This window comes from Diplotaxodon limnothrissa, linkage group LG18, assembly GCF_057381915.1.
Source record: "Diplotaxodon limnothrissa isolate DT_005_m linkage group LG18, D_limnothrissa_male_GT1.1, whole genome shotgun sequence".
NCBI classification, from domain to species: Eukaryota; Metazoa; Chordata; class Actinopteri; order Cichliformes; family Cichlidae; genus Diplotaxodon; species Diplotaxodon limnothrissa.
In genome coordinates, this window is record NC_140613.1 from 27,681,283 (window position 1) to 27,708,796 (window position 27,514).

The 27,514-nt window shown below is 40.3% G+C and overlaps 3 protein-coding genes across 3 annotated transcripts; all 3 read left to right on the top strand.

The window, feature by feature from the left end:
* Window positions 1-8,397: 8,397 nt before the first annotated feature.
* LOC146613865 (caspase-8-like) lies at window positions 8,398-10,195 on the top strand. The gene is made up of 6 exons (XM_085378255.1): window positions 8,398-8,502; window positions 8,628-8,971; window positions 9,074-9,090; window positions 9,216-9,318; window positions 9,401-9,944; window positions 10,033-10,195. Exons 2-6 carry the CDS (start codon window positions 8,635-8,637, stop codon window positions 10,193-10,195), a joined length of 1,164 nt encoding a protein of 387 aa, XP_085234381.1. The 5' UTR covers window positions 8,398-8,502; window positions 8,628-8,634.
* Window positions 10,196-11,134: 939 nt separating this feature from the next.
* On the top strand, window positions 11,135-12,932 carry LOC146613866 (caspase-8-like). The gene is made up of 6 exons (XM_085378423.1): window positions 11,135-11,239; window positions 11,365-11,708; window positions 11,811-11,827; window positions 11,953-12,055; window positions 12,138-12,681; window positions 12,770-12,932. Exons 2-6 carry the CDS (start codon window positions 11,372-11,374, stop codon window positions 12,930-12,932), a joined length of 1,164 nt encoding a protein of 387 aa, XP_085234549.1. The 5' UTR covers window positions 11,135-11,239; window positions 11,365-11,371.
* Window positions 12,933-13,871: 939 nt separating this feature from the next.
* LOC146613867 (caspase-8-like) lies at window positions 13,872-15,669 on the top strand. The gene is made up of 6 exons (XM_085378430.1): window positions 13,872-13,976; window positions 14,102-14,445; window positions 14,548-14,564; window positions 14,690-14,792; window positions 14,875-15,418; window positions 15,507-15,669. Exons 2-6 carry the CDS (start codon window positions 14,109-14,111, stop codon window positions 15,667-15,669), a joined length of 1,164 nt encoding a protein of 387 aa, XP_085234556.1. The 5' UTR covers window positions 13,872-13,976; window positions 14,102-14,108.
* The last annotated feature ends 11,845 nt before the right edge of the window (window positions 15,670-27,514 follow it).

Consider the following 27,514-nt stretch of genomic DNA (forward strand, 5'->3'; position numbering starts at 1 on the left):
GTTAACACTAAACTTTAAACAGTACCTGTGTGTGTGTGTGTGTGTGTGTGTGTGTGTTCAGGCTGCATCTGAGCACGTAAATAGCAGGGGGAGGCGGGGCTTGTTCTTTCTTAACCAATTCGGTTTCGAATTTATTCTTTGGGGTTTCTTATATGTATAATATTTATATTTTATTATCGATTTAAATGAGGTCAACTCAAGTGATTGACAGCTTAGTGATGAATCACACTTAACAATAACAACGTTGCACTGCATTACTGAGGCCTAAAACTCACTGCGCTACATACCAAACTGCACCACTGTGGAATACTGTCGAAGAATAATGCTGTCCAGGAATATAGTTAAGATGGCTAACTGATAAACACACATGTAAGCTGTACTACATTCAACTATGTTTATGTGCTGCGTTCATTAAAAGTCACTTGTTCTTTGCTGACGACTTCATTATCAGCCACCATTGCAATAATAAATAAATAAAAACACGGGCCCATTTTAACCCCTGGCTATGGCACACGATTTTGCCTTTCATGTCTTTGATATCTCCTGGTGATGAATACACGAGCAGGACTGCCTTTCACGTGTTTCTGTTTAGGCTCAAGTTTTTATGTTTGGAGGCTCCCAGTGACGAAATACAACAAATAATGGCAGTTTCTCAATTCTCTCGCCAGTCCGGACTTTGTCGATTCACATGGGAGTCCTGACTTCCCGAGGACGGCAGTGTACGTGATGACATCTCCGTTCCTGAGTTTTTACTGCGTTTCCTTCTTAATGTAACTGTGATTAATATTTGCATTGGAAATTACACATGAAATGAAAAAAATGCACATAATGTAGTAGATTTTTTTTAAGAAAAAAATAATTAAAAAGTACCTTAAGCACTTTGGCAAAATTTGCTTTTACGTATCATCTGTTTCATAATGTCTAATAAGCTTCATACGGTTAAGCAAAGCCACTACATGTCAGAAACACAAGCTTAATCTCTCTATTAATAAACACATGTATGCCTGAATAAAGACAAACAGGTGAGATGTTAGAATGCTTTTATTTTCATTTTAATAGACACTCAAAACTTACAACACACAGCTGCTGGTGTTTGGAAGAGAACTGAACAATATTTAAAATACAATCTTCAGGATGTCCACTTATTAACATGCTATTTTTGCTCCTGGTGAAAATGTTTCTTCTTGTATTAAAATATATTTTAATGTTAAATTCAATTCACAGTCAGCCGTTTAAATAAGAACAGAAGATTTTACATCGGGGGGGATATGACGGGTGAAATTCAAAGTATACTGACAGCTCTCAGAGTAAGGCTTCAATATTAAATTAAACGGTCCAGTTATGAAGCCAAACTGATTTAGTCAGGAACCAATAAAACACCGAAATAAACCAAACATTAACATTTAGAAATGACTTATAGATCATGTGCCTCTATTCTAAGCGCACGTAAATAATTTTTGCAAGTACAAATGTTGCATTTTGAGGAGAAAAATTCTCAAGAGAGTACAAACAAAAAGAAAACCCTTTTCACTAGCACTCAAAAACTAATGTGTACACTTATGTCTGCATTTTTATTTCAAATGTGAACAAAATGATAGCAGAAGAGCTGTCACGTGTCTGGCCATAAGAGAGTGGCAATTTGTTTGTTTGATTGTTCGATTAAAGGCTTCAGTTGAAAAAAAGAATTGCGTTCACGTTTGCAGCTTGGTCTTGTTGTACAATATTTTAAATTTAAAACAAACACTACTTTTAGAAAATATTTGCAGGTGTTTTCTTGTTTTCTTTAGTTTGGTGAAACTAAACCTTTATGGAGTTAGTTCAGTTACAACGGCATTTGTTTTATTTTTATTTTGTTACTATATACTATGTACTATATATACTGATTTTGTTTTTGGTGTGTGTGTGTGTGTGTGTGTGTGTGTGTGTGTGTGTGTGTGTGTGTGTGTGTGTGTGTGTGTGTGTTTTGTTTTTTCCTGCTCATTTTCTGTTACTTTTAGGTTTTTCTTTGACCCTTAGTCTGTTGTAATTATGCAATTTTTATTTTTATAGTATGGCTGGTTTCATTATGTCTATATCCTCAGGCCTTTTTACCTGTAGTCTGTGTTCTGTTCATAATTCTAGTTTGATTGTATTCTGTTCCTTGGTTAAGTTTATTTTACGTTCCCGTGTTTCATCCATATCTATAGTCGCCATTTCCTGTTTTATTTTTCTAGTCTGTCTCCTGTGCGTTTTTGCTTCCCCTGTTTAGTTATCTGATTATTTTCACCTGTTTCTTATTTTCCCCCAGATGTGACTCATTCTCTTTTAATGCTCCGTCTGTCTGTATATAAAGTCTCGGTTTGTCCTAGCTTTCTGTTGTGTTGTACTTTTTGTCTGCCCGTGTGTTTCCTTCCATTTTGGCTCAATGGACTTTGTGTTTCTGCAGGCTAAATGAAGCTTTCTGAAGCATTTAAGCTTGTACTGAAAAACGGTTCATTACTGAAAGCTTTTCAACACAGTCTTCTTTGGTGGCATCAAAACAATATGAAGAGCAACCTAAATCTAAAACTTGAAACAAACTTCTTCAATTGCCCACTCAAGAGAGCTGTGTTCATAGCTTCTGTTTAATGGCAGCTCTGACTGATATCGGGCTGCTGTTTGTTCTATTCAATTCAATTTTATTTATATAGCACCAAATCACAACATCAGTCGCCTCAAGGCGCTTTATATTGTAAGGTTGACCCTACAATGATACATTCAGAGAAAAACCCAACAATCATATGACTAGGGGTGGGTTTTGATAATCAATTTATCGATTAAAATCGATTCTGGCTTGGATAACGTGATATCGATTCATTAAAATCCTGAATCGATTTTTTAATATAAATTAATTTTGCCCGAAATGCCAGAATCTCAGGTTAATCCACACAAAAGCTAAAACAGTAAATGAGAGCAGGTACACGGATTCTGCACAAAGACGTAAACACAAAGCGGATCAGAATCAGTGACAGCACGGACACGGTCGGGGCTGAAAGCCGACACCTCGCTGATTCTGATGTTTCGGCGGGTCGCGCTTTATGTTTATGCCCCTTTTGCGTTGATTCTAAAGCTGTTAGTTTTATCTCTCTCCAAACAATATTGACCGAACCAGCAGCAAAAGAAGATCCAAACTACGCTTCACATAAACATCGTCATGCATTCCCTCTGACTTTTGCTGTTTTGCTTCCACCACGATAAAAATCACACTTCATGCACAGCTCTTTCTCTCTCGCGCTCTCTGTATAGAACAGTTTCCCAGCTAAAAATCTTTTTTCTGCATTATTCGCTTGCTTGTTATGCACAAGTCTACTGTTGTTTTTCCCTTTTACTTAGAAAACCTAATTTCTGTCGTTCAATAGGCTACTGAACAAATTTAAACTTTTTAAAATTATACAAAATGCAAAACACTTAGCTGTGTCTCTAATAAAACCTCTGTAACTTCAGAGGTAATGTTCATATGTTGATTAATGGTTTTCTTTCGTTTTTGATGTACTGCAGAATATTTTTATAAAATCCCGGACAGGAAAATCACCTTCATGTTTTTCTGTGTTTTATCTTCAGCTACTTTGACACAAAGGTATCTGCTGTGATGCTCACACCTTTGAAAAAGTCTTGCGAGTGTTGAATCGAATCGAATCGTGGATCGAATCGATTCGGGACCTTGTGAATCGGAATCAAATCATTCTAGAAATCAGTGACGATACCCAGCCCTACATGACCCCCTATGAGCGAGCACTTTGGCCACAGTTTGAAGCGAAAAACTCCCTTTTAACAGGAAGAAACTTCCAGCAGAACCAGGCTCAGGGAGGGGCGGCAGACACGTGCAGAGGGGGGGGCTAGAGGGGCTTGAGCACCCGCCCCTTTCCTGATGGGTGCCCAAAGTGCCCTTTTGTTGAGGCAATTTTTTTTTTTTTTTATGTGTGTGTGCGTGCGGAGTCCTGTCTGTGCCCCTCAACAATAATATTTAACTATTAATCACAGTTTTGCTAAATAAAAGGATCTGGCTTGCATCAGTCACATGATCACATTTAACCAATGATCGCCCTTGACGGCAGAACGCGCTGGTTACGAGCCGGTGTTCCAGATCTACTGGCGTTTAGATCAACTGGCGTTGGTCGAACAGATGTGTGGCAGTCTTGCGTTTCAGGAGCTGCTACCGACAAACCAGCAAAAAAACGCCAAATGTGTCATCTGTGACACTTGTGAGGTTATCTCAAACACACTCAAACACACTCTTGATGCTGTTGAACAACAAAATGTTTAAAAATGTGGCGAGTTTACCTGGTGATATCCTCATGCGTGACGCGATCGCGAAAACAGCAAACAAGTAACACCACGCCGTTGTTGTTCACAGGACAGCAAGAGTAAACGATCGGGAGACTCTTGTCGTTGTTATCGTTCCCCTCGCACGGTTTATTTCTCCGAATTCAGCGTTTTTGCTTCACAACTACAGCGTGCAGTTTACTTTGTGCACTAACATGGAGTCGAGTCAACCAGCGCCACCTCTGGCCAAGTGCCACAGCCTACAGCCAGATCAACCTGTGACACACATCTGCACCACGTTTGAATTCGTGTCATGCACATTTGTACCTTTCAATTGTGTCTGTTTGTGCGTCATGCAAACAAACCTTTGAAATGAATGAAATGATATCATGTATTTATTATCAGCCTACATTTGTACAAAATGCCAAATGACATACACATAAGAATCACCATCCTGATATCAATACTTTTGCCCATACGAAAAATGTCGTGAACACACTAATATTTCACCAGTGTTGTAACATCACATGTCGTTAGCGTAGTCTGTCTGTGTCTGCCCTCTGCAAACAAACATGTTAAAGTTGGTTGTGATATACAGTCTGCATAAGTGTGGTCAATCTAATAAACATTTATAAGGAGATGGCAGTTACTGTGAATGTACAGCAGTTACACAGTGATTAGTAATAAACAGTCAGACAATGACCCTGACAATCTCATTCAATCTTGCAGATTGCACCTTCTGTGGAAAGTGGTACCACACGGTGTGTGTGGACTTCCCCTGTGCAGAAGGCGACTACAAATGTTGTGGGTGCTAAATAAACAGAAACAAATGATCCCTGTTGTCTTTGCTTACTGATTGTTTTCAGTGTTGACAATCCACATTGCTGGCATTGCATCTTTCAACATGTTTGTGGGTAGATTTGGATGTACCAGGGGTAAGTGCAGCCACTCAGCCTCTACTCAATGTGATCATAGCAGCAGGTGCAGATGTGTCACAAGTTAATCTAGTAGTGGCCTATGGTCATGTGTTAGTGGTGGGAACAGTCATATCCACTCACTCTCACTGGCTGTTTATTACTAATCACTGTGTAACTGCTGTGAATTCACAGTAACTGCCGTCTCCTTACAAATCTTCATTAGATTAACCACACTTATACAGACTGTATATAACTCCAGCCATGTTGATGAATTGCCTATATTGGCTGGAAATATTCATTTTCAGGGAAAAGACACAGACAGACGATGCTTACAGGATGTGATGTGACAACACTAATGAAATATTGATGTGTCATATTTGTCCAAGGTGTATTTCATTGTTATGGAAAAAGAGAATATTAAAATCATGATGACCAATTGGAGTGGTGATTTCTATGACTTTGTGTATATAATTTGGAATTTTGTACAAATGTAGGCCAATAAGGAATATATGATATCATTTCATTCTTTCCAAAGGTTTGTTTGCATGACGCACAAACAGACACAATTGAAAGGTACAAATGTGCATGACACGAATTCAAACGTGGTGCAGATGTGTGTCACAGGTTGATCTGGCTGTAGGCTGTGGCACTTGGCCAGAGGTGGCGCTGGTTGACTCGACTCCATGTTAGTGCACAAAGTAAACAGCACGCTGTAGTTGTGAAGCAAAAACGCTGAATTCGGAGAAATAAACCGTGCGAGGGGAACGATAACGACGACAAGAGTCTCCCGATCGTTTACTCTTGCTGTCCCGTGAACAACAACGGCGTGGTGTTACTTGTTTGCTGTTTTCGCGATCGCGTGGCGCACGAGGATATCACCAGGTAAACTCGCCACATTTTTAAACATTTTGTTGTTCAACAGCATCAAGACTGACGGAGTGTGTTTGAGACAACCTCACAAGTGTCACAGATGACACATTTGGCTTTTTTTTGCTGGTTTGTCGGTAGGAGCTACTGAAACGCAAGACTGCCACACATCTGTTCGACCAACGCCAGTTGATCTAAACGCCAGTAGATCTGGAACACCGGGAACGAGCTCACAAAGAGCACGCGCATTTTTAGCGGTCCGGAGCTGTAGGAGAAACACAAGTTAACTCAGAGACACAGACTGATGCGACAAAACCAGTAAGTAGGTGTACAGCGTAAACTGTAGTGTATAGCACCCAGGAGTATTAGCTTATTACGTACACGTTGGTAAGCTGTCTTGTGGCAACTGACGAACTGAAACAAACGAGCGTGCTGTGTGTGCAACAGCGCGACAAACATTACCTGTCCTTTTATTAACTGCACAAGTAGTGCTGGTCATAGCTGCTGGCTACCTGTGTAAGGCTGTCATGGGTCTGTAGCTCTGTCACCGTTTTAGGGAACATATTTAGTTTTAAAGTATTTAGAAACATATTTAGTTTTAAAGTAAGTTTCCGGGCTTTTCCTGCCTTTCTGGAGGGATTATATTTCACTAAAAAACGGTCTAATATGCATGTCCACATAATAATTATTATAATATATTAAAAAACACAAGCTGTATTTTAAAGAACATACATTAAGAAGCAGATTATATTAGATTTATATTTTAAATAAGACAAAAGTTGGATTTTACAGCAGTAAAATGATTGTATCTCTACAGTTTAAAAATGTAATAAGCTTTGCCCCTGCACAGAGTGGATAGTGAAACAAATGGAATCATCATAAATACATTATTTCATATTTATTACTTCCCCCTCCTCATTGCTTTATTATTGTAGCTCTAGTAATAAATAATAATGTAAGGATTCATGATGCCCATAGTACAGTATTCTGAAGAAGGTCTAAAATGTCCCTGTGTGTGCGTGCATGTGTGTGTTTTATTTAGATGGAGTTTAAAAAAAAATATTACTCATGATATAACATTGTCCAGACATGCCTGGTAAGGACATGAGGAGGAAACAGTAGGAGCTGTGTGAGGCTACTAAAGGCAGTGCTATAACATTTTTCTGTCATCATTTTATTATAGATTAAGTGCAGGAGTTGTTAGGTGTGGATAATTAGATTATAGTTTATTGCAATAGCAAGTTGTGCCTTGTTCTCACATAGCAAGTGGAGAGTGATATATGAAATGATGGGATGGAAGAAGAGAAGCAAAGAGTGATTCACAGGCAGAGCCTAAATTATTTCTCACAGTTTTTTGTTGCCTTATGGTTCCGAGCGCTGTCACCAATCTTTGCATTTTGTTATTATCTCATGACACTTGTTTAATCAGCTACCATCTCTCCTATGGACTTTTTAATGTCTACAGTCTCAGATCAACACAGCCCTGCCCTTCCCATATTAGATTCTTGATGAATGTGTGTTGTTGTTATTCAGCCTGGTTCAATGTGCCCCTTTTTAACTTTGAGCACCCGCCCCTTTAAACCTCTCTGCACGGCCCTGAGGGGCGGCCATCTGCTGCAACCAGTTGGGGTGAGGGAAGGAAGACAGGATAAAAGACATGCTGTGGAAGAGAGCTGAAGATTAATAATTCAATGCAGCGAGGTCTATTAACACACAGTGAGTGAGAAATGTGACTGAGGAAGAAATACTCAATGCATCATGGGAATCCTATATGCCTTAGCAAAAAGGAAAGATTTTTTTTTCCTTACACAATTCCACTTGTTTTGTGACATAAAATAACTAACCTCCATCCTCAGATATCAGTGTGTGGGAATGGGGCAATGGGAGTGGAACACCTGAGCCTGAGGCAGCAGGTTGGCAGATATGTGGTTTGTTTTCCACATATACAAAGGGTCTACCTTCACCAAATAAATTATCATGGTAAATACAATGCGCTCCATAAATTTATTTCTTAAAATGCAGCTTTTATGTTTTTTAATCATGATTTACAATGTACAGTTGCACATGGGCGTGCACACACACGCACACACGGATAAATTCAGTGTGAAATTCACTGTGAGATCTTTACAAAATATGTTATGTTTGTGTAATAATACTGTGCGTTTTTGCAGCAGGGTGGGGGATTTGTGGGGAATACTCTCTGCTGCGACAGGGATGCTGCAGCACAGCTTCTTCTCAGTGCTACACCAAAGGCTGTAAACCTGTTATTCCTGCTGTCCAGAAGGAGAGGGCGCTATTGTATAGCGTGTAGTCGTTATTGGAGGATCTGAGTCACTTCCGAGTTTGTTCTCAGAAGGCGGGATAGTTTCGTGTTGGATGTTATTTGAAAGAAGGAACAAGGTTTCGTTTTCAAGGACAGCAGAAGTTCCAACTGACCGTAAGAGAATTATGTTTTATGTAATATAATGTGCAGCTATTATTACGATAGTAAGCTGTAGTAAACCACTTCCTTCTCATAGACAGTAGTGTTTAGGATCACCTCTGACTCTTTCCTTTGCGCAGATTCAGCATGTCGGCCCAAAATGCAATAAGGAGCAATACAACAGCCATTCATGAGATTCTGTCCGGAGACCACAGGCTAATTCTCAACAAAGTTTATGAGAATAAGCTGATCACTCAGCGGGAGTACAACAATCTTAAAAGCATCAACAGTGCAAATGCGGAGACATACGTCAATGAGCTCGTGGATAAGATCATGAATAAAGGAGAAGAAACATGCAAAGACTTCCTGAACCTCCTGCAAACTGATGGCGCCATTAAAGAAACTTTCCCTCTGCTGGCGAGTTTACAGCTGAGTTGTACCCCCCTTTTATCCGAGCCTGTCCAAGTGTCTTCATGTCAGCATGGTAACACACACACGTAACACTGTATAGAAACACTGTGTCTCCTGTTGTGTTTGGTTGTTTAACTTAGTTTTATTGTTCTTCCCTCAGATGTTCTGCCACAAGATGGGAATATGTCACAGGTAAGATGGTGATGCAGAAACAGCCTCCTACACTTGTGACATCGCTTGAGACAGATATGTAGATGAGATTCTGTGGTTACACATCCTGTAGTAACACATGTAAAATCTTGGTGTCCACTCTTTAGGATGTTTATCAAATCATTAGCCGGCCCGTCGGCCTCTGCGTGATCATAAACAATAAGAACTTCAAGGATGGTTCACCGAGAAGAGGGACAGATAAAGACGCCCGTAAGTTTCAGGGGCAGATTTTTTATTCTTTCTTGTTAGTATCTGGTGCTTAAATATTTTTCTCTAATTACATTTTTTGCAGAAAGCTTGGCAGAGGTGTTCAGCTGGCTGGGCTTCAGAGTGCTGATGTGTGAAGACCTGAACAAGGATCAGATGGATCAGGCACTGACGTTTGTTGCTTCCCTGGCAGACATGTCTCAGCTGCAGAAGTTCAACTTTAAAGAGTGGGATGGCAGCAGCTTTGTTAATCCTCTGCAGGTCCTTGAGCACGGTGATGCTTTCATCTGCTCTATTCTGAGTCACGGAAAAAAGGGTGTAGTTTTGGGAACTGACAGGAACCCCCTCCCCATTAAAGAAATTACCCAAAAGTTCAGGGGGTGTGACCAGTCCGTCCTCACCGGTAAGCCCAAAGTGTTCCTGATCCAGGCCTGCCAAGGAAGTAACATACAGCGTGGAGCGCAGCTGATGGAGACTGATGATGATACTTCACCGTCTACCATCCCTGAGGATGCTGATGTTCTGGTTGCCATGGCCACTGTTGAAGATCATGCTGCAATTAGAGATCCAATCGATGGAAGCTGGTTCGTTCAGTCTCTTTGTGAGCAGCTGAAGGAGCGCTGTCCCAGGTAATTGTTTTAAAATCACCAAACACATCTGCACACTGACCTTGACAGTAGTAGTAACATGTTTTTGTATCTCTATAAATGCTCTTAGGGGTGAGGACATCGTCTCCATCCTCCACTTCGTGAACAATGATGTAGCACATAGAGAGGACTCCTTGCACTTCCAGTCTGGTGAAGTCAAGCCAGCCAGGCAGATGCCTGAACCGAAGTTCACTCTGACGAAGAAACTTGTGCTGCAACCTCAGCACAGCTGAAGTCATCATGGAAACACAGCACACCTTACTGTGTAACTAGGGATGCATGATTAGCTCAGTTTCTTATAATGTTTCTTAAAATGTTGCTTTCATATTTTCCCTCTTTTTTCATCATTTTAAATCTTTTATTTTTCTAAATCTTAATCTCACATTGCAGTGTTGTATTTTATACTGTCACAGTTTTATATCAAAGAATAAATCTGACTGTGAACACAACTGGGGAGAAAAATGTTTTTATTCGTGTTGGGAGGTTTTTACATGTGCTGCAGTAGAGCTTCACGGGAGCTTTGCCTAAACTGAGTCTTTACATTCTTAAACCTAGTAACATTATTAAATCATTCGAAAAGCTAAAAAAAAAAGTTTTCAAACAATAGATTTCTGTTTAGGCTCAAATCAGTTTGATGTTTCAAGGCTCACACTGATGAAATAATAACTCCCTTCAAAAATGTCAAGCCAAAAGTAATCAGCCGGGTTTGAAAATGTAGGAAGTAGAAGTAAAAAGTTGCCACAAAAAAATACTCAAGTAGATATACCTTATAACTCTACTTAGTATAGTAACAAAATATTTGTACTTCTTTACTGCCCACCTCTGCTGTAGTGCCCGTCCAGCTTAAAGCATGCACTGTTGATAGTTCAGCTGAAGTGTAATCACAAGTGAACCTCAAACGTGGTGTGTTGCACATTCTTTTAGATCCAAACCAATTCAATAAAACTTTATTGAGCCCGAAGGAAATTGGGTAACAGACCTACCACACCTACAAGTAGCATTACTGGCCGCAGAGTGAGAGGGAAACTAAACCTTCATGGAGTTATTTCGGGTACAAGGGCTTTTTTTCTGCTATCAATTTGTTATTTTTAGGCTGTAAACCTGTTATTCCTGCTGTCCAGAAGGAGAGGGCGCTATTGTATAGCGTGTAGTCGTTATTGGAGGATCTGAGTCACTTCCGAGTTTGTTCTCAGAAGGCGGGATAGTTTCGTGTTGGATGTTATTTGAAAGAAGGAACAAGGTTTCGTTTTCAAGGACAGCAGAAGTTCCAACTGACCGTAAGAGAATTATGTTTTATGTAATATAATGTGCAGCTATTATTACGATAGTAAGCTGTAGTAAACCACTTCCTTCTCATAGACAGTAGTGTTTAGGATCACCTCTGACTCTTTCCTTTGCGCAGATTCAGCATGTCGGCCCAAAATGCAATAAGGAGCAATACAACAGCCATTCATGAGATTCTGTCCGGAGACCACAGGCTAATTCTCAACAAAGTTTATGAGAATAAGCTGATCACTCAGCGGGAGTACAACAATCTTAAAAGCATCAACAGTGCAAATGCGGAGACATACGTCAATGAGCTCGTGGATAAGATCATGAATAAAGGAGAAGAAACATGCAAAGACTTCCTGAACCTCCTGCAAACTGATGGCGCCATTAAAGAAACTTTCCCTCTGCTGGCGAGTTTACAGCTGAGTTGTACCCCCCTTTTATCCGAGCCTGTCCAAGTGTCTTCATGTCAGCATGGTAACACACACACGTAACACTGTATAGAAACACTGTGTCTCCTGTTGTGTTTGGTTGTTTAACTTAGTTTTATTGTTCTTCCCTCAGATGTTCTGCCACAAGATGGGAATATGTCACAGGTAAGATGGTGATGCAGAAACAGCCTCCTACACTTGTGACATCGCTTGAGACAGATATGTAGATGAGATTCTGTGGTTACACATCCTGTAGTAACACATGTAAAATCTTGGTGTCCACTCTTTAGGATGTTTATCAAATCATTAGCCGGCCCGTCGGCCTCTGCGTGATCATAAACAATAAGAACTTCAAGGATGGTTCACCGAGAAGAGGGACAGATAAAGACGCCCGTAAGTTTCAGGGGCAGATTTTTTATTCTTTCTTGTTAGTATCTGGTGCTTAAATATTTTTCTCTAATTACATTTTTTGCAGAAAGCTTGGCAGAGGTGTTCAGCTGGCTGGGCTTCAGAGTGCTGATGTGTGAAGACCTGAACAAGGATCAGATGGATCAGGCACTGACGTTTGTTGCTTCCCTGGCAGACATGTCTCAGCTGCAGAAGTTCAACTTTAAAGAGTGGGATGGCAGCAGCTTTGTTAATCCTCTGCAGGTCCTTGAGCACGGTGATGCTTTCATCTGCTCTATTCTGAGTCACGGAAAAAAGGGTGTAGTTTTGGGAACTGACAGGAACCCCCTCCCCATTAAAGAAATTACCCAAAAGTTCAGGGGGTGTGACCAGTCCGTCCTCACCGGTAAGCCCAAAGTGTTCCTGATCCAGGCCTGCCAAGGAAGTAACATACAGCGTGGAGCGCAGCTGATGGAGACTGATGATGATACTTCACCGTCTACCATCCCTGAGGATGCTGATGTTCTGGTTGCCATGGCCACTGTTGAAGATCATGCTGCAATTAGAGATCCAATCGATGGAAGCTGGTTCGTTCAGTCTCTTTGTGAGCAGCTGAAGGAGCGCTGTCCCAGGTAATTGTTTTAAAATCACCAAACACATCTGCACACTGACCTTGACAGTAGTAGTAACATGTTTTTGTATCTCTATAAATGCTCTTAGGGGTGAGGACATCGTCTCCATCCTCCACTTCGTGAACAATGATGTAGCACATAGAGAGGACTCCTTGCACTTCCAGTCTGGTGAAGTCAAGCCAGCCAGGCAGATGCCTGAACCGAAGTTCACTCTGACGAAGAAACTTGTGCTGCAACCTCAGCACAGCTGAAGTCATCATGGAAACACAGCACACCTTACTGTGTAACTAGGGATGCATGATTAGCTCAGTTTCTTATAATGTTTCTTAAAATGTTGCTTTCATATTTTCCCTCTTTTTTCATCATTTTAAATCTTTTATTTTTCTAAATCTTAATCTCACATTGCAGTGTTGTATTTTATACTGTCACAGTTTTATATCAAAGAATAAATCTGACTGTGAACACAACTGGGGAGAAAAATGTTTTTATTCGTGTTGGGAGGTTTTTACATGTGCTGCAGTAGAGCTTCACGGGAGCTTTGCCTAAACTGAGTCTTTACATTCTTAAACCTAGTAACATTATTAAATCATTCGAAAAGCTAAAAAAAAAAGTTTTCAAACAATAGATTTCTGTTTAGGCTCAAATCAGTTTGATGTTTCAAGGCTCACACTGATGAAATAATAACTCCCTTCAAAAATGTCAAGCCAAAAGTAATCAGCCGGGTTTGAAAATGTAGGAAGTAGAAGTAAAAAGTTGCCACAAAAAAATACTCAAGTAGATATACCTTATAACTCTACTTAGTATAGTAACAAAATATTTGTACTTCTTTACTGCCCACCTCTGCTGTAGTGCCCGTCCAGCTTAAAGCATGCACTGTTGATAGTTCAGCTGAAGTGTAATCACAAGTGAACCTCAAACGTGGTGTGTTGCACATTCTTTTAGATCCAAACCAATTCAATAAAACTTTATTGAGCCCGAAGGAAATTGGGTAACAGACCTACCACACCTACAAGTAGCATTACTGGCCGCAGAGTGAGAGGGAAACTAAACCTTCATGGAGTTATTTCGGGTACAAGGGCTTTTTTTCTGCTATCAATTTGTTATTTTTAGGCTGTAAACCTGTTATTCCTGCTGTCCAGAAGGAGAGGGCGCTATTGTATAGCGTGTAGTCGTTATTGGAGGATCTGAGTCACTTCCGAGTTTGTTCTCAGAAGGCGGGATAGTTTCGTGTTGGATGTTATTTGAAAGAAGGAACAAGGTTTCGTTTTCAAGGACAGCAGAAGTTCCAACTGACCGTAAGAGAATTATGTTTTATGTAATATAATGTGCAGCTATTATTACGATAGTAAGCTGTAGTAAACCACTTCCTTCTCATAGACAGTAGTGTTTAGGATCACCTCTGACTCTTTCCTTTGCGCAGATTCAGCATGTCGGCCCAAAATGCAATAAGGAGCAATACAACAGCCATTCATGAGATTCTGTCCGGAGACCACAGGCTAATTCTCAACAAAGTTTATGAGAATAAGCTGATCACTCAGCGGGAGTACAACAATCTTAAAAGCATCAACAGTGCAAATGCGGAGACATACGTCAATGAGCTCGTGGATAAGATCATGAATAAAGGAGAAGAAACATGCAAAGACTTCCTGAACCTCCTGCAAACTGATGGCGCCATTAAAGAAACTTTCCCTCTGCTGGCGAGTTTACAGCTGAGTTGTACCCCCCTTTTATCCGAGCCTGTCCAAGTGTCTTCATGTCAGCATGGTAACACACACACGTAACACTGTATAGAAACACTGTGTCTCCTGTTGTGTTTGGTTGTTTAACTTAGTTTTATTGTTCTTCCCTCAGATGTTCTGCCACAAGATGGGAATATGTCACAGGTAAGATGGTGATGCAGAAACAGCCTCCTACACTTGTGACATCGCTTGAGACAGATATGTAGATGAGATTCTGTGGTTACACATCCTGTAGTAACACATGTAAAATCTTGGTGTCCACTCTTTAGGATGTTTATCAAATCATTAGCCGGCCCGTCGGCCTCTGCGTGATCATAAACAATAAGAACTTCAAGGATGGTTCACCGAGAAGAGGGACAGATAAAGATGCCCGTAAGTTTCAGGGGCAGATTTTTTATTCTTTCTTGTTAGTATCTGGTGCTTAAATATTTTTCTCTAATTACATTTTTTGCAGAAAGCTTGGCAGAGGTGTTCAGCTGGCTGGGCTTCAGAGTGCTGATGTGTGAAGACCTGAACAAGGATCAGATGGATCAGGCACTGACGTTTGTTGCTTCCCTGGCAGACATGTCTCAGCTGCAGAAGTTCAACTTTAAAGAGTGGGATGGCAGCAGCTTTGTTAATCCTCTGCAGGTCCTTGAGCACGGTGATGCTTTCATCTGCTCTATTCTGAGTCACGGAAAAAAGGGTGTAGTTTTGGGAACTGACAGGAACCCCCTCCCCATTAAAGAAATTACCCAAAAGTTCAGGGGGTGTGACCAGTCCGTCCTCACCGGTAAGCCCAAAGTGTTCCTGATCCAGGCCTGCCAAGGAAGTAACATACAGCGTGGAGCGCAGCTGATGGAGACTGATGATGATACTTCACCGTCTACCATCCCTGAGGATGCTGATGTTCTGGTTGCCATGGCCACTGTTGAAGATCATGCTGCAATTAGAGATCCAATCGATGGAAGCTGGTTCGTTCAGTCTCTTTGTGAGCAGCTGAAGGAGCGCTGTCCCAGGTAATTGTTTTAAAATCACCAAACACATCTGCACACTGACCTTGACAGTAGTAGTAACATGTTTTTGTATCTCTATAAATGCTCTTAGGGGTGAGGACATCGTCTCCATCCTCCACTTCGTGAACAATGATGTAGCACATAGAGAGGACTCCTTGCACTTCCAGTCTGGTGAAGTCAAGCCAGCCAGGCAGATGCCTGAACCGAAGTTCACTCTGACGAAGAAACTTGTGCTGCAACCTCAGCACAGCTGAAGTCATCATGGAAACACAGCACACCTTACTGTGTAACTAGGGATGCATGATTAGCTCAGTTTCTTATAATGTTTCTTAAAATGTTGCTTTCATATTTTCCCTCTTTTTTCATCATTTTAAATCTTTTATTTTTCTAAATCTTAATCTCACATTGCAGTGTTGTATTTTATACTGTCACAGTTTTATATCAAAGAATAAATCTGACTGTGAACACAACTGGGGAGAAAAATGTTTTTATTCGTGTTGGGAGGTTTTTACATGTGCTGCAGTAGAGCTTCACGGGAGCTTTGCCTAAACTGAGTCTTTACATTCTTAAACCTAGTAACATTATTAAATCATTCGAAAAGCTAAAAAAAAAAGTTTTCAAACAATAGATTTCTGTTTAGGCTCAAATCAGTTTGATGTTTCAAGGCTCACACTGATGAAATAATAACTCCCTTCAAAAATGTCAAGCCAAAAGTAATCAGCCGGGTTTGAAAATGTAGGAAGTAGAAGTAAAAAGTTGCCACAAAAAAATACTCAAGTAGATATACCTTATAACTCTACTTAGTATAGTAACAAAATATTTGTACTTCTTTACTGCCCACCTCTGCTGTAGTGCCCGTCCAGCTTAAAGCATGCACTGTTGATAGTTCAGCTGAAGTGTAATCACAAGTGAACCTCAAACGTGGTGTGTTGCACATTCTTTTAGATCCAAACCAATTCAATAAAACTTTATTGAGCCCGAAGGAAATTGGGTAACAGACCTACCACACCTACAAGTAGCATTACTGGCCGCAGAGTGAGAGGGAAACTAAACCTTCATGGAGTTATTTCGGGTACAAGGGCTTTTTTTCTGCTATCAATTTGTTATTTTTAGGTTTTATGTTTAACCCCGACTTTGTTGTAATTATGCAATTTAGAGTTTTTGTGCCTTTTTGATAGTATGGCTGGTTTCATTATGTTTATGCACAGTAAAATTCACTGAGTAAATTTTACTCAAATTGAAAAAAAATTTACTCTAAAAAAGACAGTATGGTTGGTAGCCGAAGAGTCTCTGCAATCTTACAGCCCCAGTCTAATGCATTTAAAGAGAGCATTTTACCTGGTCCAGTGGTCAGTCTCTTGGGGTCAAACGTCTGCCAAATGAAAGCAATATGATTTTGATGTTTTATTGCCAATGTTTCAGTTAAATTTTTGAAACTTTTCAATTGTTTCTTAATTATTAAGAATTCATCCAGTAATGGATAAAGTTAAAAATATTAAAAAGTACATATGAAGTTTCTTTCCTAAGTTTTAAGAAAAGGTTTGCAGTGACTTCTTCTACTTTAATAGGTAGGTGGAGTTTCAGTATGGAGTTAAAATAATGATAATATATTATTATTACAAAAAAATAGTATGTAAAAAAAACATTTCCAATTGTCCTTAAACAATTCCACATGTTTTGTGACTTAAAAAAAAACAGCTAACCTCCATCCTCAGATACCAGTGGGGCTTGTTCAGTGTCAGGAGTTTGGGAATGGGGCGATGGGAGTGGAACCCCTGAGTCTGAGGCAGGTTGGCAGATACGTGATATAGTATACATATATACAAAGGGTCTGCCTTCACCAAAGAAATTGTCGTGGTATACACAATGTGCTCCTGAAATTTCTTGCTTAAAATGTAGTTTTTGTTTGTTTGTTTAATCATTATTTACAATTCAAAGATGGTGTATGGGCACGCACATTTTGCATAGTCATGTGGTGCAGTGATGTCTCCGTGCTGCAGCACAGCCTCTTTCAGTGCTACACCAAAGCCGGTAAACCTGTTATTCCTGCTGTCGAGAAGTACAGGGCACTTTTGTACAGCATGTAGTCGTTATTATAGGATCTGAGAGTCACTTCCGAGTTTGTTCTGAGATAGTTTCGTTCTGACGGCTGATAGTCAGAACAGAATACAACAAACTTCCCAGAAGGAACAAGGTTTTGTTTTCAAGGCCAGAAGAAGTTCCAGCTGACCATAAGAGAATTACGTTTTGTGTGATGTAATTTAATGTGCAACTATTAGTATGATAGTAAGCTGTAGTTAAACTACTTTATAAAATCTTGATTTACCCATTCTTATACAGGGAGTGCAGAATTATTAGGCAAATGAGTATTTTGTCCACATCATCCTCTTCATGCATGTTGTCTTACTCCAAGCTGTATAGGCTCGAAAGCCTACTACCAATTAAGCATATTAGGTGATGTGCATCTCTGTAATGAGAAGGGGTGTGGTCTAATGACATCAACACCCTATATCAGGTGTGCATAATTATTAGGCAACATCCTTTCCTTTGGCAAAATGGGTCAAAAGAAGGACTTGACAGGCACAGAAAAGTCAAAAATAGTGAGATATCTTGCAGAGGGATGCAGCAGTCTCAAAATTGCAAAGCTTCTGAAGCGTGATCATCGAACAATCAAGCGTTTCATTCAAAATAGTCAACAGGGTCGCAAGAAGTGTGTGGAAAAACCAAGGCGCCAAATAACTGCCCATGAACTGAGAAAAGTCAAGCGTGCAGCTGCCAAGATGCCACTTGCCACCAGTTTGGCCATATTTCAGAGCTGCAACATCACTGGAGAGCCCAAAAGCACAAGGTGTGCAATACTCAGAGACATGGCCAAGGTAAGAAAGGCTGAAAGACGACCACCACTGAACAAGACACACAAGCTGAAACGTCAAGAAATATCTCAAGACTGATTTTTCTAAGGTTTTATGGACTGATGAAATGAGAGTGAGTCTTGATGGGCCAGATGGATGGGCCCGTGGCTGGATTGGTAAAGGGCAGAGAGCTCCAGTCCGACTCAGACGCCAGCAAGGTGGAGGTGGAGTACTGGTTTGGGCTGGTATCATCAAAGATGAGCTTGTGGGGCCTTTTCGGGTTGAGGATGGAGTCAAGCTCAACTCCCAGTCCTACTGCCAGTTTCTGGAAGAAACCTTCTTCAAGCAGTGGTAGAGGAAGAAGTCTGCATCCTTCAAGAAAAACATGATTTTCATGCAGGACAATGCTCCATCACACGCGTCCAAGTACTCCACAGCGTGGCTGGCAAGAAAGGGTATAAAAGAAGAAAAACTAATGACATGGCCACCTTGTTCACCTGATCTGAACCCCATTGAGAACCTGTGGTCCATCATCAAATGTGAGATTTACAAGGAGGGAAAACAGTACACCTCTCTGAACAGTGTCTGGGAGGCTGTGGTTGCTGCTGCACGCAATGTTGATGGTGAACAGATCAAAACACTGACAGAATCCATGGATGGCAGGCTTTTGAGTGTCCTTGCAAAGAAAGGTGGCTATATTGGTCGCTGATTTGTTTTTGTTTTGTTTTTGAATGTCAGAAATGTATATTTGTGAATGTGGAGATGTTATATTGGTTTCACTGGTAAAAATAAATAATTGAAATGGGTATATATTTGTTTTTTGTTAAGTTGCCTAATAATTATGCACAGTAATAGTCACCTGCACACACAGATATCCCCCTAAAATAGCTAAAACTAAAAACAAACTAAAAACTACTTCCAAAAACATTCAGCTTTGATATTAATGAGTTTTTTGGGTTCATTGAGAACATGGTTGTTGTTCAATAATAAAATTATTCCTCAAAAATACAACTTGCCTAATAATTCTGCACTCCCTGTATTCTTATATTTTGCTTGTTTTAATTTTGCACACCTCCGTTGCTTGTCAAGCTTGGACAGAAGAATTTAACTCGCATGTACTGTACCAGTGTAAAATGGTAAATGGCCTGTATTTGTATAGTGCTTTACTAGTCCCTATGGACCCCAAAGCGCTTTACGCTACATTCAGTCATCCACACATTCACACACTGGTGATGGCAAGCTACATTGTAGCCACAGCCACCCTGGGGCGCACTGACAGAGGCGAGGCTGCCGCCACCAGGCCTTCTGACCATATGGTGTACCTCCACATGTGATGTGACAATAAAAGTGATTTGATTTGATTCATTCTCATAGACATTAGTGTTTGGGATCAGCTCTCTTTCCTTTAGCGCAGATTCAGCATGTCGGCCCAAAATGCAATGAGGAGCAATAAAACAGCCATTCATGAGTTTCTGTCTGGAGACTCCGGGCTAATTCTCAACAAAGATTATGAGAATAACCTGATCACTCAGTGGGACTACGAGAATCTTAAACGCATCAACAACATAAACATGGAGACACACGTCATTGAGCTCGTGGATAAGATCATGAATAAAGGAGAAGTTAAATGCAAAGACTTCCTGAACCTCCTGCAAACCGATGGCGCCATTAAAGAAACTTTCCCTCTGCTGGCGAGTTTACAGCTGAGTTGTACCCCCCTTTTATCCGAGCCTGTCCAAGTGTCTTCATGTCAGCACGGTAACACACACGTAACACTGTATAGAAACGCTGTGTCTTCTGTTATGTTTGGTTTTTTAACTCAGTTTTATTGTCCTTCCCTCAGATGTTCTGCCACAAGATGGGAATATGTCAAAAGTGAGATGCTGATGCAGAAACAGCCTCCTACACTTGTGACATCGCTTGAGACAGATATGTAGATGAAATTCTGTGGTTACGCAGCCTGTAGTAACACATGTAAAGTGTTGGTGTCCACTCTTTAGGACAGGGATGGGCAATTCCAGGCCTCAAGGGCCAGTGTCCTGCAGATTTAAGATGTGTTCTTCATCCAACACAGCTGATTCAAATGGCTGAATGACCTCCACAACGTGTCTTGTAATTCTCTAGAGGCCTGGTAATGAACTAATAATTTTATTCAGGTGTGTTAACCCTCACTGCTGGTCATGATGGTTTGGATATGTGGTGAGAGGGAAACATGAAGATGAAACCAGGAGATGTCCTTGCTGAATCATCAGAGCTGTGATGGAGAAACAGGTTTACCTTTTAGGTCACATGAATGAGTTGAAGGGAAGTTATGAACTGTTTCTGAGAGACAAATAACACCAGGATCCTTTTTTAGGTAGCTGACAGCTGGTAACAGTGCAGGAGCAGGTCTAGCAAAGTTTTGCCAGGGGGGCAGGTAGAGCATTAACAGGGAGAGGGGGGCACAAAGAAATACTTTTCTTTCTTATTCTCATTTAAAATATCTAGCTTTTATTAAATAATTATCTAAATCTTACAACCAAAGTTTTTATCTGACGTAAAATGTATAGAAATCAATTTGGATATGTATTTCTATATATAGATATATATAGAAATACATATACCAACAAGACAGTGTACATATGGAAAAGATATATATAAATCTTATAAAGTTTGTATGAAAAGCATACAAGAGTAAAAACAGATATAAGATCCCTTGAAAAATTATATAATGAAACTTGTATGTTTTGGATACTTACTAAAACAATATATGAAAGTAATGAGAAAGTGGCCACTTTCATGAGTAAATCATATAAGTTTTTACTATTTCTTTTCCATATGGGCACTGTCACAACAGTATTTGTTTTCATTCAAAGTCTTTATGGCTTTAATACCTGGTGGGCCGGTCTGTAGTCCAAATGCCCGATTTTGTGTCCCAGTCCAGCCCTGCAGGTTAATACTGTCAGTGTCACCATGCCAGCTGACTGTATTTCATCATCAGCCAGTGTTGTTCTTTATCAATATTACCAAAGTTTACGATAAGGCAGCAAAGAAAGTATTTACTTGCTTTCAGGTTTTATTCAAATGTTAGTCTTTTCAGTTGTTTCCCCACTTTTTTCCTGTTTCAAAATCAAACACCAGTTTGTGAGAAGATTATCTTCTTTTTTTAACAGGCAGATAAAGTTTTACATTGGCATTGGCTAATTTGTCAATTGTTTGCTACCAATGTTCGTATTTTAATACTCAAAAATGTTTTTGCCCAAAACATATGTGCACTATATGTCAGTCAAAATACTATGCAAATATTGATGTCCTTGAATGCTGAGTAAACACTGACAAAGCACTGATTGTATCTCTTGTACTTTATCAACGAAGTATCTGAAAACTATTCACCGTAGTGGTTAAAATCTCATTCTAATAAGAGTTAAAAGTGCATTCGGTTATTAGGTTTATAGGATTATTGAATTACGGTATGGTTAACGGTTGGTAGAATTTTTTTTTAAACATTATCTGCCAATTACATCTGCCACCCTTCTCCAAATCTGTGCCCCTACCTTCCCCCCCCCCCAACAAAAATTTTCTAGACACGCCACTGGACCCAGGACACGCTGGAGAGGTTATATCTCTCGGCTGGCCTGGGAACGCCTTGGTGTTCCCCCGGATAAGCTGGAGGAGGTGGCTGGGGAGAGGGAGGTCTGGGCCTCTTTGCTTAGGCTGCTGCCCCCGCGACCCGGCCTCGGATAAAGCGGATGAAGATGGATGGATGGATGGTCTGTGTTAAAATGCAGCCCTACAAAGTGTTAAAGTTTTGTTTCATTTTGTTTCATTTGTGTTTTTCAGTCACAGAAGCCGTTGGAGGAAATTAGATTCTCGTCTGGACAGAGTTGATCTTCCTGTCGTTTGTTCATATAAAGAACTATATGCTATGATTTATTTTATGTTTTGCAGGTGAAAGACTTCACGACAGCTGGAAATCTCAATGTGAAAGGTTTTCTGTAAAATGAGAGATCTAGTACTCACACACAAGCTCCAACTACAGATTTATTTCAAAACAATTAACTGTTGTCTCGTTAAAGTTTTTAACCCAAAGAATTTCATAAAATAAGACTCCATTGTTATGTAATTTTTGTTAGTGCCATTTTTGTTTCATTAGATGCATTTTGTCCTTTCAGATCTCATAGAATAAAAAGATTTCATTGCTAAAAATGCCATTTCAAGTAAAACCAGTTCTCTTTTTCCTGTAAAGTTAGTCATAGCTCAGTGTTTTCCATTTCTATTGTTGCCAAACTGGATCATCCATCTGTTCAGAGCTAACCTGTTATAAAATTTTACACTCAAGCAAGCATGCAGACTGGAAGCTTTCCTTAACCCTGCTTTAGATGAGTATACGCTACCTCCAAGGTTTTAAGCTGAAGGTTTAACCATTTCTCTCACTCCCCTGAGATAAACATTGTGGAAAATCTGTTCCAAAAAAAGCCACACGCAAGATGGACCAAGAATCAGAAACAGATGAAGGTGGAAGGAAGAAATCTGCAAAACAAGAATTAAAAGAGATTCAACTGCTATAAAAAGAGCTTACATGCTGTGGGGAACTGTGGGGTCCCTAAACATTTACTTTGGGCCCTTTTTATTATTTTAAAACTGTAAAAGATGGAAATAAACGAATCCTGCTCCGAACAGTCAAGAAATGTGTCAAGTTTTATGCCTTTTGAAAACCACATTGTCTTTTAATCTCCTAGCTGTTCGCAGTAACTGAAACATGGAGCTCAAAGGGGTTTCAAACGTTAAAACATCAGTGTTTACAAGCTATTGTGCTATTTAAATATAGAATATTATTAATATTTGATGAAACTTTGTGTTCTTAATGAAGAACATGTTCTGTAATATTAAATTTACAGTCTAAGTTAAATAAATATAATAAATTTTAATTATATTGTATAAATTAATAAACTAATCTGCAAAGCTGGAAGCATCAGAATTTTGAGGCGTTTGAGTCAGTGAGGGTCAAAGGTCACTGAACTGCTCTCCATTATGGACAAGCTTCACTCCCGCTCCACTCCACACTCTCCTTCTCCCACTGATGCCATAAAGAGCGCTTCAGGAAATCATTCCATTCTTTAAATATATCTGTATAATAATCCTTCACTCTGTGACCGGTGAACACACCTGTCAGGCACAAGATCCCAAACATATTTTCTATTATACTTTCATCCAGCTGTTTTTCTTACATTTATAGTGCACATATCATTTATTAATGCAATTTGCACAGCTGTCTTACACAATCTCAAGGTTATTTTTACTGTTTTAACTAACTTTGATTTTACTTTCTTTGTTTTTCATCACTGTTGTAAATATAAATTCCTGCAGTCTCTCATAGTATAAGGCCCTTACTGGGGACCTGTGGCACTTTTATTTTCACTGTGTTGTTATTGTTGTGTATTGTAAACTGTACTATTTTTTCACCCATTACATTAAAACACATCCATGAATGAAATGGATTCTTCTTTTTGTTGCTTAGGGTGTAACCAGAAAAACATTTCACTGTACCCTGTTCTCTGGAACACTGACATTATTTTTTCATGACATGGTTCTACTTTGTTGTTATGCAGTTTACATTTTCCTTATGTATATAAGCTTTCACTTTCAATTTACAGTCATTACACAGTCCACTGATTTTTTCTGAAATGTTTTATATGCTGGGAAATACATTACTTATACATCCGGACCTTGCTCCCTCTCATTTGTACAAGAGTACGCAGTTCCTAGTTAGCCGGTGCAGCAGCAGTTTAAATTATTAGAAAGAAAAGCAAACAAATGGTGCTTAAAAAAGGAAGGAGAACAGAGAGCATGGTGAGTTTATCGCCTTTGGATTTAAGCGGTGGTGTCACTGACTTGTGAGCCCCGAAATATGAAAGTTGTTTGTGTTTCTCTAAAAGAATGAAATGTTGTTGTTAGCACTCATATCTTGAAAATATGCTGTTATACTGTAATAAACGGATGTGATGTATAAGGTGGTTGGCTGGAAATGAGTGATGAACGAGGAATTGTGTAACTGTAACTGTGCTTGTTACTTCCTGCTTGTGACTCATCCAGTGAGCTTTTGAGGACCTGCAGTTAATGGGCTTCTCTCATTTGTTCCATGCTGACAAACATCGCAGTGTCCTTATGTTACTTTAGAAAGGCTGAAATGTTTTGGGCTTGTGGTGGCACGGTTAAAGAAGACTGTAAGTTTAGCATAAACTTTGATAAAGGTGTCCGAGAGAGAATCGGAGATGCTGTGTTTGCTCCGATGCAACATGACAAAATAAATAAATAAATAAATAAATAAATGGGCTTGTGAAACCACTACACTGAAATAATCTGTAAAAGTCGTGAAACAGACTGAGCTATTTTAATGAGTACTCGTGTCCATTTGCTTTCATTAGAGGTCTTCTGTTTCCAAAGGCATTTGAATGTATCTTTTTTTTTCTCTTGACTATAGTTTCGAATTGCTCAGAAAGGAATTACGTAGTTAACTTCTCTGGCAACACACCAGAAAGCAACAGCGGTTACAATCAGAGGCTCAGTCTTGGATCTCGGTGAAGAATGGCCAAAACTATTAAATCCGCTTTGGCAGACACTCTGGAGAACCTATCAAAGGGGGATTTTGAGAGGTTCTGCCACCAGCTTCTGGACCGCAGAGAAGAGCCGCGGGTAAAACGCAACAGGGTGGAGGACAAAAGCCGTCTGCAGATCACAGACGTGCTGGTGTCTACTTTTACCGAGGAGCGGGCTCTGACGGTGGTTCTCGAGATCCTGAAAGCGATCGGCTGCAATCAGCCGGCGAAAGAACTCGGTAAGATTAACGACTGTGATTCTGCATCGATAAAGTAAAGCCCGCAGAGACAGAGGTCGGAGTTTAATGAGGACTGAGTGTTGGGCTACTGCATGCTACAGAGCGAAAACTTAACGACCGATTGACTAATAACGAGTAACTGGGCTGATGGCAGATTCGCACATTTATACAATAAATTAAATTAACTCCAGTCCCACAATACAATCTGAACTTAGACTTGTTTTAGTAATAATAATCTTATAAAATGTCCTGATCGCTCTGATGGAGCTGCTGGCTGCTTCATTCCTCTGTATAAATGTGCAACTGAAGCCATAATACGTGATGGCTGTGTGGGTCAGGTACTTTAATGAATGTAATATTACACCCATGTGTGATGTTTTAATATTACTGTTCTTCTCTGTGTGATCGACTGAAACACCATCACAGGGATCGGACTCTAACACCGTGTCTTCATTTTTGCAGAGGATGCTACAGGTGGAAACTTCTCAAAACCTGATCCCGGTGACAGTGAGTTTCTGCGCTCTTTTACCTTTCCGGCTATGAGACGTGGCTGATTTACTGTTTTCCTTTACTCTTTACCAATATTTCACAGTATAGACAAGCGCTACTTTTGACAACAACATTTGAGTTAGTTTTAATCTAAAGTCTAAATTCTTTTAGCTTTAGTCTGTGAACGCGTTTTCATGGGAGCGCGGAAGCTTTCTCTGCCCCTCACACCCTGATTATCAACAGCAGATCAAATTGCGCGTAAAAGGGGAGTGACTTATTGGATCGCTCCACCCATCTCTATACACAGTTAATGAATTCTGGATGAGTTCTTGTCTCTCCAAAACATTCTGTTCTCGATTTTATTAGTTGAGTGTCAGTACATTTAATCATAGGTGTTGTCCTCGTGCATTAATTAATTAGGGCAGGGATAGCTCAGTAGGTAAAGTGGTCACCCCATGATCGGAAGGTCGGGGGTTCGAATCCACTGAACGGCTACCCTGAGGTACCCCTGAGCAAGGTACCGTCCCTACACACTGCTCCCCGGGCGCCTGCTTAGTGGCTGCCCACTGCTTCACTGAGTGAATGGGTCAAATGCAGAGAAAAACAAGTAATTTCCCCATGGGGATCAATAAAGTATCCATTATTATTATTAATTTTCATTTAGTTATTGTTTTGGATTTTTTTTTTCCATTTTCTTTTTTATACAGAAAAAACCCAACTAACCAGGTCTGCTGGTTGTTGCAACAGCTCAGTGTTGCTAGCTTTAATTGACAAATATTGACGATTTGTGTTGAAATAAGTAGTTAGAAATACTACTACTTAGTTATTAATGGTTACTGATCATCTGAACATTTAACCACAGTTCAGCTGGTGCACCCTGCTCCAAGTCAGGTTTAAAAATCAGACACAAATCCACAAAAATAACTTCAGAAAAGTCTCAAAGCAGAATCTTAAAAAATACTCCTAATTTTATTAGCAATACAAGTATCAGCTCTACAGCTGACCGCTCAGACACTCACAGGTCCTCTGCCTTTCCAGAAGTAGGACCTCACCTCCATTTGACTGGAGCCCTCATGTGATAGAACATGCGAGGGAATCAGAGAGAAACAGAGTTGCACATCCAACCTGAACATGATCTCAGACACAACATTTCTCTGTGTGTAATTACTATGCTGAAGTAACGAAGCTTGGTCAGGCTTAGGTAGAAACAGGGTGTCAATGATATGTAAGTTCTTCAGTTCAGGGAAAGTACTTTAAATGTCTTCATCAGTTTGCAGGAGGTTGAGGAAAGTTCTGCAGGTATCTTCTGCTTTACTCATGATCTTATCCACAAGCTCAGTATGTCCCACCACATCTTCCCTGTTGATACTTTCAGTATCTGGAGAAATGTTTGTGTGCAAGGACACAAATCAGTGTTGTGTTCCTGTGACATTGAGTCACAGGCCCACAATGAGCTTATTCACTGTTACAGAGTGAGACGTTACATGCTGGCCATGTTTATAGTCTTATTTCCCAAAGGCCCAGGTCACCAAGGTGCCGGGAAAGGACACCAGCTACTCCAGGAAGAGGTACAAGCAGGTGATGAGGAGAAGCGAGTGAGCAGGGCCGTAGGACTCAGGCAGCAAGGAGCATGGACAAGGTGGGAGAGTACCTTGCAGCGCCAAGTCATCATGCAGGAACCCAACTTCCACCAAGTCCGATTCCTCGTGCAGGAAGTATACAGCACCCTACCAAGCCCAGTTAACCTCCATGTGGGCGGGAAGAGTGAGACATCAGACTGTCCGCTGTGCTCTAGAAGAGGCACCCTAGAACACCTCCTCAGGAGCTGCCGAAAGGCCCTGGCTGATGGTCGGTATCGTTGGCGTCACAACCAGGTGCTTAGAGTAGTACCTGAGCAAGCACCATCACCAATTCAACCAGACCCAGAACTGATCCGCATTAAAA

Bases quoted from the DNA above. Each gene is read 5' to 3' on its own strand.
- LOC146613865 (XM_085378255.1), top strand. From the start codon at position 8,635: ATGTCGGCCCAAAATGCAATAAGGAGCAATACAACAGCCATTCATGAG. The intron at 9,319-9,400 runs GTAAGTTTCAGG...CATTTTTTGCAG, and splicing joins AGGGACAGATAAAGACGCCC to AAAGCTTGGCAGAGGTGTTC. The intron at 9,945-10,032 runs GTAATTGTTTTA...AAATGCTCTTAG, and splicing joins CTGAAGGAGCGCTGTCCCAG to GGGTGAGGACATCGTCTCCA.
- LOC146613866 (XM_085378423.1), top strand. From the start codon at position 11,372: ATGTCGGCCCAAAATGCAATAAGGAGCAATACAACAGCCATTCATGAG. The intron at 12,056-12,137 runs GTAAGTTTCAGG...CATTTTTTGCAG, and splicing joins AGGGACAGATAAAGACGCCC to AAAGCTTGGCAGAGGTGTTC. The intron at 12,682-12,769 runs GTAATTGTTTTA...AAATGCTCTTAG, and splicing joins CTGAAGGAGCGCTGTCCCAG to GGGTGAGGACATCGTCTCCA.
- LOC146613867 (XM_085378430.1), top strand. From the start codon at position 14,109: ATGTCGGCCCAAAATGCAATAAGGAGCAATACAACAGCCATTCATGAG. The intron at 14,793-14,874 runs GTAAGTTTCAGG...CATTTTTTGCAG, and splicing joins AGGGACAGATAAAGATGCCC to AAAGCTTGGCAGAGGTGTTC. The intron at 15,419-15,506 runs GTAATTGTTTTA...AAATGCTCTTAG, and splicing joins CTGAAGGAGCGCTGTCCCAG to GGGTGAGGACATCGTCTCCA.